This window comes from Necator americanus, chromosome V (assembly GCF_031761385.1).
Source record: "Necator americanus strain Aroian chromosome V, whole genome shotgun sequence".
NCBI lineage: Eukaryota > Metazoa > Nematoda > Chromadorea > Rhabditida > Ancylostomatidae > Necator > Necator americanus.
Genome location: NC_087375.1, coordinates 23,972,691 through 23,991,635, shown reverse-complemented (window position 1 = coordinate 23,991,635; position 18,945 = coordinate 23,972,691). Strand labels below are relative to the sequence as shown.

Below are 18,945 nucleotides of genomic sequence, written 5' to 3'. Positions count from 1 at the left end.
TGGAGGTCCAATTGCACACCAGAGGAGGAGAGTGCCAGAGGAACATCCTCTGGCACTTTCTTCCAAGCTGAGAAAAAGTTCGACACATCTAACATTTCGAGTGCTTGGAATGGGAAGCCTAGCTGAGAGCAAATCACTGCCAAGATTCGCTACTGTCTTGATAAAATGTAGCGAAATAGCTTCCTGATACGAAAAAGTAGGTGACGACTTCTGAATGCTGAACTCGGCACTAAAGATTTGCTCAGTATGAGGAGAAGTCTAGAAGCAAATACGCTGGAGTGACAAGTAGACTTCTCCTCATACTGAGCTTCAGTGAGTGAGTGGGTCAGTACACTGCGTACTAGGCCCTGCCACTGAGAATTTGGGCGGTATGGCGACCGGTGAGAGGTGATCAAGTCTTAGGTCTTTTATTCTAGACCAAAGCGACACATGCACGAATTGTCATGGAGAAGGTCCTAGACTTTGTACTGACAACGCGAAAACAGTGCCCACAGACGCTGACGTACATCCCTTCCTCGGAACTGCAGAGCCCATAAAATTTCACGTGATTGCTCTGCAAGAAACAAAGAGGAGAACGGGCGAAGTACGAAAGATGAATAACGGTACACTTGTCATTCGTAGAGAAAAGGATCCGCAGCAAAATGTAAACAGTTTTGGTTCTATTGTGCACCCATCTTGTGGATTTCCATGAGGTTCTTTGACCTCGTCTGTCTATTTCTTGCCTTTACTCTCTAATCTCGCCAAAAATCCTTCAGCATTCGACCGCTACTCACCAACATCTGCAGCTGATGAATCCGAATTGGACACGTTTGACGAGGAGCTGGAGGGAGTGATTCGCAACGAGAAGTGCATCTAGAAATTTGTTGTCAAAGACTTCAATGCAAAAGTATGAAAGACCACCAAAGAGGATTACAGAACTGAAAATACACCACCATTTTCATTCATGGGAATGATCTTTTCATGAGAAAGATCATCTTCAGTGGACACGGGAACCGCCCAATGGCACGACTCGTGCGGAGAACGACTACGATACTCACAAACCGGAGGTAGTGCCTTGACGTCTCGGTAGCACCATCCTTCTGTAGTGGTTATGGTCACCGCCTCCTTCGTGCGAGAAGACGACTTAGCCACTTGATGGAGAACAACAACCGCTATCGGCAACGAAGGAGGAAAGAAGTCGTCTACTTGCTATTGCGATTGAGATTACGTACTCGAGGACTCCTTGTCCCACGGTGACTGGCACATGGAGGATGGAACGTGGACTACGACCTGCTGCTCAGAGAACTGTGAGGTGCTGAACACGTTTGAATCCGCCCACAAGAAACGTGGAATTAATTTCGAAAACCACCGGCGAATTGTTGGAAAGATAGAAGACTTTGAGGCTCAATCCTAAGGCATCGCACACTGAACGATTAGTGGCAGACACTAGCTACAGAAAAGCGTTGCAGGAAAATCATTGAAATATAATGGAATGAAGTAATGAAGCACCACAAAGAAGCGCGAGTCTAAAGAAGTGCTCCAAAGTCCCTCGCGAATATAATATTCCGCTAACAATTCGGCTACTCTGCTCATCACGGAAAATGTCTACTTGAACCCTTTCCATTTGTCAATCCCTGTGTCAAGCGCAAGGATCACCACATGTGAAGTTCCACCACAGATTATACCTCCGGAAGTGGGAATCAATAGTCGGAACTACTATCCAATATGATTGCTGATATGACCCTCTTGTACAAAGTATTCACAACAACGGCTACGTTACAATGGATAATGAAATCAGTCGCTTCGAAGAAGGGCATACGTGTTGATAGAAGATTCGTCTCCAACCTTCGTTATGCATATGACATCTTGCTTTTTTCGAGAAGCACCGGTGAAGCAGAGACGATGCTCAAGGAATTAAACGTAACAAAGGCGAGAATAGGATTACGAATAAACAGAAAGAAGGCAAGGCTTATAAAGAACGCCTACTGTAAGGACGGAAGAGTACAGCTTGAAGACTGTCAAATCGTGGAAACTTCGTGATATGTATACCTCGGACCTCGGACGTTCTATGAGCGACCTCAAGAAAAAAATAAATTGGAGGATGAGAGCAGCGTGGGCAGCATTCGCACCCGTCAGAGAAGCTAGGGGCCAACTGACGGACCGGGATCACCATGCCCATCTGTTCGGCTCAACAGTTCTTCCAGCGGTCTGTTACGCAGCTGAGAAGTGGACACACACAGCTTCCACTTCCACGAAGCTACTCACTACCCACAGACCCCTTGAAAGATGAAACCTTAGAAGAGCCGTTCACATCATGAGAAGAATCGACGATAGATGGACTAAAAGAACGCTGGAGTAGATCCCAAGAAATCCCGAACGCCCTTGAAGGAGGCGGCCAACAATATGGGGTGATTTCTTCGCTGCACGGATGGACCAGCCGAGAGCTCTGCTGGATACGGCTGAAGAACTTTGTCAACGTCACTCAAAGAACCTGATAACATGTTGCACGACCATGGCGATGAAACGAAACGATTGGAGATGATGCTGGGGCCCATGGTTCACGAGACGTCTACGTATGTGGTGGAGTTGTAGTGATGCCGTATTGTGACTTATTTCACTATTTCAGCAATTATTCAATGTCATTTCTTGTAAAACTTCCACAGACCGTTGCACTGCATCCACCACCACGATGGAAGAGAGATGGTTGTAATTCAACTCACTAACAGCAACGCATCGTAACAGAACAATATAATACAAACAAAACTGCGCAAGAGTTGCAATAAGGTGATCAACGCAATGGAGGCTTTAGAGTGACTTGTAGATATAATCGGCGCACTTTCTCTTCTTGGTACACATTCCCTCTTTTCTCTGCCTAGCCCCAGCCGGAAGTACAAAGGCGCACTGAACACGCATGGAGTTGAATGTAGCTAAGGTCAAACTTGGAATTTTCATAAGGGGGATCAAGTATACCCTGGAATTTTTCAACATAAACTGAATTCATCATTGATGTCGTAATCATTATTCTTTTCTGTTTACCAAATTGTCCTTCACAAAAACTCTGATGTAAAGCTGTATGTTAAGTAAGTAGTGGCTATAGTAGTCATCTTCCGATTATAAACATTCAGCTGTCAACTCGATTGACAACACGCAGACTTCTTCATTCATCTCCGAAAATAAGCACGAAGACTATCAAAGCAGAAGTCGTGTTCATTGCAAATTCGCAACGAATATTTCGTGAGTTCTCTACATTACTTCGCCTGGCAAGCATCTCTCAGTACAAAAGAAGCGTCGAACTCCGTGGTGAAATCGTGAAGTGTCACAGGAGGAACTGCGTACAAATTTGGAGTCCATCCGCGACGACCCTTAAAAGTAATGTCTCAAGAATTCGTTGAAGATTGCAATTTAATGTAGGGGAACTGATTCATACCTGCACTCTCTCCAGCACGAGCAAGCTGCCACTTGGAACCTTTTTGTTAATATCAGTGAAGTCCTCCAGGTAAGATTTACGGGATCTTGCGAGAAGGCCAGCGGCCATATCGACAGTGGAAGCGTGAGCAACAATCTGGAGCCACAGAAGAATTAAATACGCTAACAGGGGATACTTGAAGGCATCCTCACCAGGACAATCTGATCCTTCTTAACTGGGCTCACTTCGTAGATTTTTGCAATGCGCATCAGAGTATTCTTAATGCGTTTGTTGAAGTCCGCAAGTGTTTCGCGCCCCTTCATCAACTGAAATTTTCATGATGTGCACCCCGCAAAGAGATTTTGTGTTAGATTATCATTTAATTTGAAACAACGGAATGACTTCATAAGTAGGGCTATGAACTTTTTTACTTGCTTTTTACGTGGATTAATTATCTCGTCGAAACAGGATGCTTTTTTCTTGAAACAGAAAGGAGCCATCAAATTGCAAATCGCCAAGTTAGTTCTTTTCAAGCGTAGTTCAAAAAACTAAAAAAAAAACCGCTCCGAAAAGCTTTTCTGCACCATCGATTATCGTCCGTTCGATCATATGTGGAAGGCGGATAACGACGACGTAACGCGATAGATGCATCAGTTCGGCTGCTACTGTATCTTTTCTAACTTTGCTATTCACACCTGCTGAGCCAGATAAGAAATATCCTAGAAAGTTGAACGTCTAGTATAGAAATTGGACCCTTGAACTAGTATGGAACGATTGTTGCTGATAATAAGCAACTCTAGCACCGAAACATAGTAAAAGCGAAAAATAAGAGAAAAAAATTAAAAAATAATTAAGAAATGTATGGGAGTGATTGACTGAGCGATGATCGTTTGACGGTTCGTTTAGCTTATTTTAGCCCTTATTTTGAAACATATATCGCACGGTAAATATAAGCGAAAGTTGAAACGAATCTGCCAAATAGCTGGGTTGAAACAGATATTTCGACTTACATCATAGACAGTCATATACGGTCTGTAACCTTCGTCGACGTGAAATTGAGCTCGCTGTTCAGGCGTGGCAAAATATGGGAGCCCTTTCGGATAGAGTGAGGTATTTGGGGTATTTTCGAAGAGTCCTGGTTCAACCCTAAAGGAGTTCACTAGGTCGGACGTCACTGTTTCACACTTGATATGATATGCTAGGCGGAAGAAGACACTACCCGCCATACAAACTATAATAAATTAAAAAATAACTTACCTTATCTTCGCGTCGCATTTGAGGATGGATCTCATTGCATTAGCTGTTTGTATGCAGCGCAGAGAAGGAGAGGCGTAGATCAAGTCTGCAAAGAAGGGGAGCATTAAATGTACACAAGGAATAAAAGGAGAGCAATTTTCGTTAACGACGTATCTGCGGTGAATACGTAAAAATAGTAATCTCTCCGCCTGGTACTTGATACTAAACTCACTAGGAACATAGCCGGCTGCGTACATTCCTCTGGCAATAATCCTTGCAAGAATATCGCCAGTGTTCGTGATTGGTGGATCACCTTCGTAGTGGTAAAGTGGTCGTTTGACTGGTAACATCATGGGCTTAAAAAGAATTGTGTTCTACTCTTGTCGGTTACTGTTTTGTTTCACAGCTTAGAGCATAATAAAATCTTCTCGTCTTACCATGTTCAAATCGAAAGCTTTATACCCTCTGTCGCATCTCTCGATCCAATCCGGGAAGAAATCGTCCAATCGCTCCGTATGTCTCATCACCATCATCACATTCGGATAAATGTGGTACGTCCGTTTTCCGTGCTTGCTGAAATAAAACCAATGATAATTCTTGAGTATTCCTATCAATACTATTCAATGCCATTCGAAATAAAGTGGAGGCTTGGATCCTCACTCAATATCATTTAAAGGCATCACCCAGCGAATCTGGAGTGGTGCGGGTTTCAGGCGGATCACTCCTATACGGGTCCTAGATTATGGAGAAGAGGGTGATTCCGTTCATTTCTTCTTAATTGCTGCAAATAAAATGGTCTGAAAGATGACTGCTATGAGCGTTCTGGGGCGTTATTTTCTACGAGTTCGACTGGAGCGAGCCAACCCTGCGCACGCGCCGCATCTTCCGGGCCGCTTTTGAGAAGAAATGGACGAAAGCTCTCACTTCGCCACAATCTACGTTCTCGTATAGGCATTACCCACCTGAAACCAGCAGTACCCCAAATTCCTGGGATGATGTCTTCAACCATTTGGATAATATGTATTGGCGGTTAAGTGAACCTGAGCAACACAAAATGCTGTAAAAACACATACTGCACGCACTGCAATAAAAAATTATCTGTTGCGCAGCAAAAATACATGTTCACCCATTTTAGCGTCGAAAATGTTTATCCGATTCACGGCTAGGTCCTACGTTACAAGTGTATGTACAATTGCACTGAGTTTGAGGCGAGAACTCAATCTAATAATATTGAATGTACGGAAAAAGGAGTCTATGGCTTTATTTCCATCGCACGTAGCTACAGTAAATCCTGTTGAGCTAGAAAGTCGAAAAAGAAGGACATTTTGCAACAAACAGTTTTCTTGCTGATTCTGCAAGAAAAAAATTTCCAAGCTACTAATGTGGCTGATTTATGGTGCTGAAACTTGTTAATTTAGTCAAATTTTCAAAATCTTCACAGCCAAAGAATTATGGCTGTTAGAGGTACCAAAATATACATTTAAAAAATGTTCGAAATAGTATGTACATTAAGAAAATGAAATACCTAGCCACAGATAAATTCTTCAAAAAGTATTTCAGTTATGGGTTTTAAGAGCTGTAATTATATCCAATCAATAGAGCTCGAACACATGAAGCTGTTAATTCATAGATTTTGTAATGTGTCGTAATAGAGATCAAGTAGAGGTGTATTATGAAAAAAGAAAAAGACGCGAATTTGCGTTAAAGAATTAGCGGTTCTACTGTGGTTACATCTAAAAAAGCATTTTTCCTGTTTTCTTTTTCTTCGCTGTCATTTCCAGCAAATCATTCAGCTCTTTCTCTCATATTGATTATAATTGCATAGGAATAATGTAAATATTGTAAGCACTACCTGCTCACTTGCAGGTACTGCTTACAATTACACGAACATTGACGGTCTGTCGGAAGAGTGCTTTCCAACGAATTTGAAAGTCGAGCTCTTTTCGCTCTTTTATAGCATGCTCCATAAAAAACAACTTGACTTGTCTCTAGGAAACTCTACAGTATAGAGTCTGTTTCATTCTTTAACCCTAAAAGATAAACGTAGCAGTTGAAAAATGTTTTGATAGATCTGAAAGGTGTCGCAGTAGCGTGTTCGGAAGTCTTCAAAAAGCTTCTGCACCACACACAGCGATTACCCGGTCACCGAAGTCGTGCGCTGTGTTTGTATTGCAGTTACTTAGTAGAGTTGGTTTCTAGGAGGGTTCAAAGAACAACAAGATGACAACGTAGCAACATCGAAAGTAAAAAAAAAACTTTAAAAGATGAAAATGCTGATGATTGCCTAGATTGTCTGCATCTGTATGCAACAGAACATCCACCATTCATCAATGTTTCAAATACTCTTTGTTTTCGGATGAATTGTCTAAAGAGCTAGTTCCCAAAAATCCATTTGTCATGCAAAAAGCTGAAAATCTATCGTCTTGTTTTCGAAAACTTCTTTGATGGAATCCATCCTGGTGTGAAAATGCGAAACCTTCAGTCAAGAACTTTTCGAACTAACAGTGCGCTGCGGTACATTCGAAAGCATTTTCATCACTTCACGCTTTGATCAAATTTTGAACTGGATCTGTACGCGCGCAGTGGGCAAATTTGAATTCATCAAGCGATAACTAATCGAATTTTGTCAGTATTTATATCTCATTCTGATTACCTATTATTTGTCTGCATCTCGAAAATCAAACAAAATAAAGTCTTACAAAATATGTTGGTATTACTTGATACATCTTTTCACCCTATCTTCTCGATCTTTGAGTCTTAAAAGTGTCGACTTGAATGTTTTATACAAATAAAAAATACAATTAGTTTCTACTTCTGGCACTTCGTGTGCAGCCAATTGATATATCTCTATGCGTGGGCGATCGATACTCCGTATAGAGGCAATAGCAGAGATAGTATGACTCTGCGAGGCATGATGTGGCATGAAGCGAACGTAGCGCAGTGGTCCGTTGATGCTGCTAACTGCTGCGCAGTGCAATTAACGACAGTCGCTGCCATTCATTCCCCCTAAGGATGAACTGTAACGGAAGCTGTTTGTATCTTAACGATACGCACCCATCCAGACACTATTGAAACTTTAGCTTAGATCAACAAACTTTATGGAATAAATTAATGGAAAAATTTCATTAACACAATGATAGGTACTCTTAAAGAAAAAGGTCTAGTTATGACGAAGAAGTTCACTCCTGAGTTAAATGTATCGTTAGAAATTCGGCCGCTAAACATCTGACGTTTTTTTTTTGCTAGAAGTAGCAGAATGAACGCTTTGGGTGGCTATCTGTGAGAACGCGTTGGTTCACCGCCGCGCTAGTACAATTCACAAGGCCAAGGTTTCAGGAATACGGAACGTAGAGATAGTGGACTTTGTTTACTAGGTGCAGCGCTCTGATCCTTTTATTATTAATTTATTTCGCCCATTTAGAAGCGATATTTTTCCTTGCGTTGACAGCGAAATGAAGAAGGAAAAAGTATGGGTATAGTAGTAAATTAATCGTCTAATTCTGTCCTGAAAATAATCAATAAGAATGTTCCATAAGCCCACCCCATTTGGTCACTTCTGTCCTCATTTGAAGGGCATGAGTAAGATCCGGATCGGGATGTGTATTCAGAACAATCTGAAAAAAGGACTCTGTGGAAGTTAGGGACGAGAATAACCTTTTTCCAAATATTTCATAGAAAATATTGTGCTCACAAGTCCATCGGTACAAGTCTGCTTAGTTTTGTGAAGAATCAAATTTTTCACCCAGCTCACATAAATCTGCTAACGAACAAGCAAGAACGCATGCTGTTTTTTCTTAACCATGAGTGAGAAAAGCGATTTGTGCATTATGCAGCTGTGCCACCGAACGACATTAAACCGTTGTCCTTTTATCAACTCTTATTAAGAGTAGTTGCAGTAGCTTTAAACACTTGTATCGCAATGCTTCATCTTTTCCTCAACATGCTATTGGTAACTACCTTTTCCGCGAGAATTGTAGAAGCCACACCTGGTGAAAGTGGATGGAGTCGATAATATTGACATGTGTGCTTTACTGTCGGCGTCGAATATATTGTCATGCCTGATGTAGGTATCTACACGCACCGTGTAAGCACTTACTATTAGGGTGTTCGGAAAGTATCTGCCGAAATACGGCAAAATTTCAAACAACACTTTTTAACAACATTTTATTATTCGAAGAAATAGTCTCCATCAACATTGACAATCTTTTGCCAACGTCTCACAAGACCACGGATTCCTTTGGCGTAGAATTTCGGCGACTTGGAGGCAAAGAAAGCCCGAAGATTTTTTTGAGGTGTTCACGATCATCGTAGCGCTTCTCTTCCAGCTGATGCTGAAGCGATCGGAAGAGGTGGCAGTCGCTCGGGACCAGGTCCGGGCTGTACTGTGGATGCGGTAGAACTTTCCATCAGAGCTCCAGAATTTTCTGGGAAGTCTCAGCGTAACCTTCTCTCATGGATTTCACCTTTCACGAAAGGTGCCGGTATTTCATCGCCAGCGCACCATGCACGTTTGGGGGTGTGGTTGACATTGAGGACCCATTTTTCATCTCCAGTGACAATGGTGTCCAGCCAGTCGAATCTGCGGCTTCCGAAGAGCAGCTGAGTGCAGACGTCCAGGCGTCTTTGGCGGTTGCCGTCGCTCAATGCATGTGGAAACCACTGATCGAGCTCTTTCACCATTCCGAGAGATCGCAGTCCATTGCTCACGGTGGACAGCGAGCAGCCAAGACTGGCAGCAATATACCGCACACCTTCATATGGATGCTGCTCCGCCAGATTCTTCAGTTCGTCGAACGATATTGCAGTCGGTCGAGCAGAGGGAGGTTCATCTTCGAGTTTCTTGTTTCCGGCTTTGAAGCGCTGGAACCAGGCGCGCACAGAATGGGGCTTCAGTGCCGAATACTTGACTCAAGTTTCGATGGGCTTCAGCAGCGGCTGGCCAGATTCGAACTCGTCAAAGAGTACGTGTCGAATCGTGAAAGAGTACGTATCGAATATGGTTGGAATGTTCGGCCATTATAGGATGAAATAAGCAAGGAAGAGGGAGCCAGATATGTTACGTGTATACAAGCAGTAGTGTCCTTATATAATACCAGCCTGAACTTCCGGCTAAAGTCGGACCTCAGTCTTTTTTTGGCGTTCGCTTCGCTCGCCTTCATCGATCAGTAGGAAATAACAGTAGCGACATTTTTTTGTAGAAGTAGAATTGCTTTATCAACGGTTTCTTCAGTTTTTTTAACCGAAAATTTAAGCATAGATAGAAGATTTTATGGTTTTTTCCTAAACGCGTCAGTTCTACTTTTGGGAACAATAAAATTTGATTTACATCTATGTTTCTCTCAAATCTCCGCATTTTGGAAACTTTATTCAAAGTCTGAGTTTCCTCTGTTCCCAACTATTAGCAAAGAACGATGTGCTAACATGAAAAGACGTGAATATCACTATGGCAAATAGATATGCAAAGGGACCATAGAAGCCTATTATACCGCCTTGGAGCTCCCGCACACCACTCCGACGCAGTGGAACCCGTCTCTCTCCACTCTATAGCTTTGTGGCATCGGCGCACCATTCCGACCCCGTGGACTCGTCCCACCCCATTTTGCAGCTACCTGGCTTTGGGACACGAATTCGACGCCGCAAGACCCGTCTCAGCCAATTTTACCACGTTGGGACTCCAGCACACCAAACCGACGCCATGGTATCCGTCTCCCTCTCTTTTTGGAATCTTTTGATTGAGTCACACACATACACAGACGCACACAGGTGACAGAATACGCCTTATGTAGCATGATAGTTTGCAAATTTGAAAGTATACATTCACATAAAAGTTTATTTACCCTCACTAACATATGGCAGAAACAAGCTTGTTTTATTAAGGGGAACATACATAATCAAATGAGTCTGGACAATGGTGAAAATGTAGGGTGCTCGCCCATCAGGTGCATGACGATGGTTCTGCACCTCACCGCCACAGAGTTTTGCATCATTAATGAGTATTTTCGTGACACACAGACAAACAAACACACACACACACAAACACACACACAATGGACCATGCGCGTTATTATATAACATGATATTTAAAACGGGAACTTCCAGAACATTTCAAAATTTTCGACAGATACTTTCCGAACACCCTAATACATGCAATATAACGTTGTGATCTTGGTTTCTACGCTTGTCAGATCTCAAATGCCTGTCAGGTAAGTTTTATTGCTTGTGATTTCTGAGGTTGCATGTTCGTCCTTTATATTCTCGTGCTAGACATTCGGATACAGATTCCTATGTTGTTTTCAAAAATATGCGAAAACAAAGGATGGCAGAATTCGCAGTAAAAGTAATGTAAGTAAAGTAATGAACATACGAACTTCTGGATGCTCTGGGAGGGAAATTTAATATGTACTTATACCTTCCTATACCTGATATCTTCCAAACAAGAAAACAGAAGTTAGAACAAACATGAAAACCTCGAAAGGTTATTACCAGTAATCATGAGCTTCGCTCTTCGTTCGTAAACCTCAAGCGATTCTGAATGGCGCATCCCAAGCGGATTGATTAACGTCAGACATCCTTATTTTTATCCTTAATGAGCTCCTACACCAGAGCATGGTTCGTATTTTCGTGCACATGCGATAACAAAGAATGAAAAATGGGATAGCAAAGGACGTTAAAGGATACGTGAATAGCGAGTAAAACGGTGAAGTTGAAATATCGCATATAATCACATGCATTAGAGGACATGATTTACGTCTAGGAGGAAAACCACACTGTATGGATGAGTATGGAAGCGTACAGCACGAGTATATGAAGAACAAACATTTAACCGCAGAACTCAAACTCGTGGCAAGAAACCTTACATGACGGGTTCTGGAAATCTAGAAGACGTAGAAATCAATATCAGACAATATTATTCTATCATGTCCCATGTGCTTGCGCGGTGTGTAAGTGCCGAAATAACGATACGTTCAATGCCATCCATTTTCGCAAGGTGCAAATTCTAAGCACCTATTCTTCTCGGTCATTGTCCATCGGTTTTCGGAAAAACGGATTCTTTTTCCTGCCAACCCACTCTTTCGGTAGCAATTCACCAACACATGCGGTGATTTTTCACATGTGCTACTTAGATACTAACCGCACATTTTTCCTTAGTGCAGAGGGAACCGCTTCGTTAAATGGGGTCAAAGTGGACGAACGATGTTGCTGAAGGGTTGGGCGGTGTGTTCCACTTATGTGCTTACAAAAATCTATTCATTTCTGCTTGCTCAGGTCTAGGAACAGGTCGTTCAACATATTCAACATATTCACTCCATTTACTCCAAATCACATAGCAAACGGATAGGTTCGTCGATGTGTGAATGAGGTGTTGGAGACCCACCAGCTTCTGATGTGCATCGTATTTTTGGGGCTCAGACGCAGACCAATTTTTCTAGTAGTTTCCTCGAGACAGCATTCGTTACACCTTGCTGGTATTTGGTGCAGTGAATCTAAGACCCTCCCCCTTTGTTGATTTCCTTGTGTTGTTTCCTTGACAGCGAAATTTGGTGGCAAATTTGGTGTACTATTCACGAAGAACCCTTGCTTATGAAAAGTGGAGCGCTTGGTTCTCTATCTTCAACGAGTGTATCTGATCGTCTCAAAAGAATCACAGATGTTTTTTCTTATAGGTAAACGTATATATATATATATATATATATATACCGCTATTTTTGCTTCATTCTAATAGTTTTAAAAATGTGTTCATAAATGCATTTGATGAATTCCGTCAAACTGTGGTGAACAACTGAAATTTGATTGATTATTACTTGAACAGTACCAGAAATATCAACACATCGGAAGTGGTTGTGAAGGAAGCCAAGCTGATTGTTCATCAAGAATTTGTATGATGGTGCAGCGAATATTATCGAGAAGGCAGACACACACAAACTACGGTCCTTGCTCTACTCCTCTTGCTACAGAACGAGATCAATCTTCACTTGTTCGTTAGCACTAATGGAAGCGAATGTACCTATCCTGGACAAGAGCCATCAGGTCTTCATATTTTCTTAAAGACATGAATAAGAAAATATAAAGAAAGATACTAGATTTTGATCCAAATGCATCTACTTATCGCAGAGAAGGTGGTAATGTGGTCACTTTGTCGTTATTTGAAATTTCGTGACTGACTCCATGACTAATATGGAGATGAAATTGGATTCTCACAGTAATCTAGCACTAGAGTTTGTTCTCTACATAATACTCTGAAAGAGCACCTTAGAATGATAAAAAGAGACGAACCCTCAATAAAGGATGTTTCCCTCGGGGATGTCTTCCTCTGGCTGCGCCGTGAGTCAGTCATACCAGCTCGTATGGAAAGCGGAATGAAAATGAGCTATACACATTACTCTGCACATGCATGGATTATCAGTGTGTGAGATTAATAATAGTGGTACGCACGATCAAACGTGTTTTTGGGAAAGAAATCCTCCTGAAAACGACACCCTTCATAGAAGACCTTCCAGAAAACGACCCCCTTCTTTCTCATTCTTTCTAGTATAGCTGCTCATATACCAACGAAAAATTAGTTATAATAAACAGAATTAAAGAAATTAATTGGACGTTTAATAAACAAATCAAATAACTTAATATTCTTTGATTTGTCCTCTTATACACAATATTTTCCATTTCCTAGGTGATATTTTTTTTTCAAAAAAAAAAAAACTCACTTAAAGGAAGGCCGTTCAGAACGCAATGTATAATTTACACTCTTTTTCTTCCCTTCATATTTATGATTCTTCACATTTAATCTAATCTGGTTCCCAAACTAGTTTCGGAACAGAAGGTGCGGAATTATACCAGCAAAATCCTTACAAAATACTTCACGCTATCTATTTTTCTAACATTTTGCAACCCTTATTATGAGTTTGTATGATGTCGAGAGTCCCCTCGTCTTTTTCTCCTTACTCTCTTTATTTTTTCTCCTCTGCTGACAAGCGTTACGACCCCCTCCTTCTCCTACACCCCTCCTACGACCCCCTGTTGAGAAATTCTCAACGCACGCTTGACTCTGGTGATACGTTAAAGGTATCACCCCACGAATCTGAGGTGATACGGATTTCAGGTGGAGTATTCTTATACGGGATAGTAAATTATGGAGAGGGGGATGATTCCATCCATTTCTTCCTAATTGCCGTAAAAATCGTTCCGGAGCATGCGGCGCATGCACAAGGCTGGCGCGCTCCAATCGAACTCGTCGTAGAAAATACCGCACCGGAACGCCCGAAGCCGTATCTTCCGGGCCGTTTTTTACGGCAATTAAGAAGAAATGGACAGAATCACCCTTCTCTCCATAATCTACGATAGCGTTTACGAATGCTCCACCTGAAATCCGTACCACCTCAGATTCGTGGGGTGATGCCTTTAAGCTGATATTAACCATTACGACTCCCTAAATGTCAGTCGCGTTAAAAGGGACGATCAACATTGACAATAACGATTTCATTCTTTCTTTTTGGCAATCGCTACGCTTGCCAGCGCACAATCAGTCAAAACCACGTGAAGCATGGTGCAGTTGCGTAAGCAGCTGCGCTCGAAGCGGAGCGTTTGAGGGTTAACGCAGCACTTATTAACCGGAGGACCCTTGCTAGTGCTATCCATCGCTGACAGTCCGCGATGATCCCACGTCAAGTCCCACTGCCATCTCCGTCGTGGCGCCTGCGCAACTGCTCAGTGATTCATGTAGTTTTGACTCGAATGTACGTATCATAAAAGGAATCGACATTGCATATGTGTAAAAAAAAGCCTCTCAAGCTTATGTAAACAATTTAAAATCAACTTATGTTCTATTCTTAGTGTACAACGCAATATAAGAACGTCACTTTATTTTCTTTGCAAGACCACCTTGAAGTTTGAGCCTGAAACTCATTAATAAACATCTCTTGCCGCTTGTGCCATTTTCTTTTTAGTTTTTTTTTTCGGTTCTATCAACTGATTAATTTGATAAGGGCAAGTATAATCAAATGTTCAGATCAAACTCAATCACAGCCTAAAGTGGTGAACATTCTAGAATAACATTCATGTGTGATACATTCCTTGAAATTCCCTTTTTTTTGCATATGTTTGCTTTACTTTTTGTCTGTGCTCCTTTTATTGGGAAGTCCTTGATATTTTTACCTATTTACACCTGAGATTTCTCCATATGTAAGCTTGACGGTTAAGCAATAATCGGATTAGGCCTAATAAAGGCTTCTAGAAGCAACGCTTTTTGGCAGCCACAACGCCCATCTCCGCGTCTGAAGTCGGCCAATCTAACCTCTCCATCATCAGCTGCGCATCACTTACGCTTTAGCTCACCCTCAACACGTCGTTTCCGATTGAAATCGACACGTCACGACGATGAGTGCTCAACTACGTCGCCAAAGTGAAGCAATTCGCAAGTAGCATTCGTCAGCTCACAAATGTTGTCAAAAGTGCGAGAAGGACCGACAAGTCAACATTTGTGATTTGACACCCACCCCTAACGAAACGAAGCCCAACCCTAAACTCATGGCCGATGAAGTAAAAATTCTCCCGAGGAATCAGCTGCGAATTCCAACGTGATCGCCCCTTGGAGCAACAAAGTTGGGACAAAAATGTTTAACGTGCAGATGACATGGACAGGGATGGAGCAACAGCGTATGCTTTTCAAAATCAGAATGATTTCCTCTCTTCATGGCATCACCCAGTCCCTCAGCGCTTATCTCAACTATTTCGATACATCACCAATTTCGCGATTGGACCTTCCATCCTTTTCTGGAAACCTTGGAGAACCTTAGCAAGTTAACAGTATCGCCTTCTTCAACAGCACTTCAACCTCGACTCGTATATTACGACAAACATAGCCAAGCTTCTCGAACTCAATCACAGCAGCGACGATCAAATCACTCTGCTTTCAAAACGATGCTCTGACGATCAAATCACTCAGAAATCAATGCCCTCCAAGCTGTTCGAAGCTTGTTGTTGCTGCTTGCTCACTTTCTACTTGAAGCGTATTTCATTTGTATTGATCTGTAGGCCCTTATTGCCAGCGGCTACAATGCCTACGAAGGCATTCACTCCTACGAAGGCATCCACTCCTCTCACCCACAAAATACTAACCTCTTGTTATATGGACATTATCTTCTTATCAGCCAACACCAAAGAAGAAGCGGAACGGGAACAATTTTTGAAAATAGCTGCATCCGTCTTCGATCCATTAGAAGTCACTTCTCCAGTAACCGTGAAAGCGAAGATCTTCCTTCGGAGCTTATGGAAAGATAACATGTCATGGAGCCAAATTTAACCTACCAATACCCAACAACAATGGAACGACAACACAAGATCATGGACAGCCCGATTCTTCAGAATACCATGACAAATACTCAGATCTTCAAATTACTACTCCCATCCCAACTTCACCATTTCACTGATGCTGCACATGCCGCCTATTGTGTTGCCCGCCTACGTACGTTCTTCAACAAAACGAGCCGATGTCAAACTTCTGATGGGACGAACACTGCATACCTCCATTGCATGGTGTCATCACAATCCCTCAAACACAGTGCACTCACATTAGGATCAACACTATCGAAGCATGTCAAGGAGGAGATGAATACGTTTACGTGAATAGAATGAATATGTTACACTAAGTTAGCTATACATCTTCCATCGCAACTTTTTATTTCAACTTCTCTTTAACTGCCGCAAATGAAGTGGGACTGATGTAATCGACCCAACCATTTTGACGAACATCGGTGTATCGATAATGTAGTCAGCTACCCACTATTTAGTCAGGTCATGCGTCCATTGTACGCTCTCTTTTTTCGTTTCTTTACCCTGATTGAGAAAATGGGGCTAAAAAGTAGGAAAAAGAAGCATATAGTGTTTCACAAGAAGGCAGAATATAAAATGTGGAAGAAAATTGCTGTAACTATACAAACGGAGTAGACACAATGATAAAAAATTTCTTTTGGTGTGGTACGATTATGCGTTTTTTCCATTCTTCTATTTCTGAATGACACCCTCATCTTTTCCATTATTCTGATCGTAGTTGTTAGTGTCAACTCAATCATGGTCAGGAAGGACATCATCCATAGTTTGGATACGGTTCACTGCTTCCCATCGCCAGCGCACCATTTTAACACAATGTTGGACCAGTCCTGTAGTTTTCTGATGCCGGCGCACCTATCGAATATCGCCTATGGCAAAAAAAAATTATTCTGCTGAATTGAACGCAAACGAATTGTTTAGCTTAACCGTTGAAGTTCAGATACTAAAGAAGAAAATTCAAAATATGTCATTTCGTTGCATGACGTTTGAGTAATGTTACGTGCAGTGGTGCTAAGAAATTTGTACGAGAAGCGTTAGAAAACGCATAGGTCTAAACTGTGTCTTACTACTTCTGTGGTTTGTTTGCTTTCCCACTCAGTCAATCGACTATCCGACCGAGTATCGGAGCGTTGAAGTCAAAAGTGCACTGATGATGGGTTGCTGAGTGTAACAGTTTTTTTTTTTGTTTCTTTCAAATGCTCCTGTCTCATCATGTTAATACAGTCTGAACATCTTGAACTATATTATAGTTTAGAGAAACAAAAATTGATTTCTCGATGTGAATTTCCTTTGCTGTTTGCTCTAATTACCGCGGATGGAGGGTTTGATAAAGGCAACGTAGAACAATTTATTTGCTCACCTCAACAACGCAGTGACATGTCGCTTGTCGGATCATCGGTCCTTAATGCTTTAAATTTTCAAGTTAAATCTAGTACTTAGGAGAATTTTCCCGATAGTTTTGTAGGAACAAATCGAACAATCTTGTCCTCATTGTTTTCTACTTTTCCTATAGAACATCATTTGCTTTATTGCTACTCACGTTCATAATACATTTACTTTGCACCACCTACATTTCTCCTTTGTTGGATCCGACATAAGGAAGAAATAATTTAAAATTATTATTACTGACTACTGATTGTTGTCGATTATCCATTACTATTGATTATTATTGATCATTTGAATAATTCTTTCGTTCACCACATCTATTCCCCATATCTCCCACACATGAACGTTCGCAAAGTAAACGAAATGTGCCTGGAATCCGTATTTTCTAGTCGATAAACCTTTTTTAATCCTCTTAGCAGAAAAGACGTAAACACATAATCCAAGTACATGCATTCCTTATTGCTGATAGTCGTGCCCTTCCAAGAGGATTTGATATGAATTATTACACTACTTAAGGAATATGTTTGCATTATTTCTAAAGACAAAGGGTAAAGGAAAAAGTGTCTGGCTTTAATCATTGGGGTACGCCAAAGCGTTCACGTCAACTCCCAGAATCGTTTTGAGGGGTACGAATGCGTAACTAGCCTGTACTAGAGACCTAACCGGGCTTGCAGGGGCTAACTGATGTATCTAATCAGTGTTTTTATCCATCCAGAGAAGTCTGTTACCAATTTATTTACCCCGGAGGGATGAAAAGCGTGATTTGCTTTGGGCCGCTTTCGAACCACCGATCGATCATGCAGTCACAGCGGAACCTCTTACCGACCCTTGAACTCGTGAAAAGCACTCTTGAAGAAAGAGATTAGAAACCAATGCATTTACGTAATTGGAAAATTGTTGTGTAGATATCAGAAACATTCTATTTAAAATTTCACAAGATATCCTAAATTGTTAAGCTGTGTTTTCAGTTGAAAAAACTGCAAAAATCCCATCATTCAATCCAAGTGAACATTTCTAAAGGAGAAACGAAGCATGGTTAATAACAGCTGTTTTAGTCCTGTAAAATAAAATCGGTAGTCTTCATAATCGGTGTTCATTCTATGGTTTCAATACAGAGATCGTCCAGAGAATACATGATTGTATTTCACCATTCCTTTTTGTTCATTTTTGAGGTTTCCCCCTTCATTTTCTGCTCACTTCCACTAAGACAAACTTGTTGCGCAATTTTCGTCTGATGTGCGGTAGTTTATTTGACTTCGTTTTGAGTGCTTTTACTTCTTTTGACCTACTTTCTACCTTTTTGTTTTTTTTTGTGTAGCATGCTGAAGATCCTCTAAGGTCTCTCACATATCGAGTTGATTTTTACATTTATTTAGATAAACACCTGCAAGATGTCATATTCAGAAGTCAGCTGGACCAAACCAATCAGAAATTTTCTATCTATAAAAATACATATAAGGCTATAAAAACAATATCTTCAAAATTTTGAGTTTCTCGAACAAACGTGCTATTTTTCCATTGAGGATTGAGTCATATTACAAAATCTATCTGTCGCATGTTGCTTCAATACGATCTTGAAGTAGTGTGACAATGGTCACCAGTGATTGAGCCTCCGT

General features: G+C 41.4%; 1 protein-coding gene across 1 annotated transcript; it reads right to left on the bottom strand.

The window, feature by feature from the left end:
- Positions 1 to 3,227: 3,227 nt before the first annotated feature.
- RB195_015009 (uncharacterized protein) lies at positions 3,228 to 12,956 on the bottom strand (the record flags this gene model as incomplete). The annotated part of the gene is made up of 9 exons (XM_064205519.1): positions 3,228 to 3,341; positions 3,407 to 3,541; positions 3,598 to 3,711; positions 4,396 to 4,531; positions 4,643 to 4,727; positions 4,854 to 4,977; positions 5,059 to 5,194; positions 8,163 to 8,235; positions 12,896 to 12,956. 9 exons carry the CDS (start codon positions 12,954 to 12,956, stop codon positions 3,228 to 3,230), a joined length of 978 nt encoding a protein of 325 aa, XP_064061400.1.
- Positions 12,957 to 18,945: the final 5,989 nt, after the last annotated feature.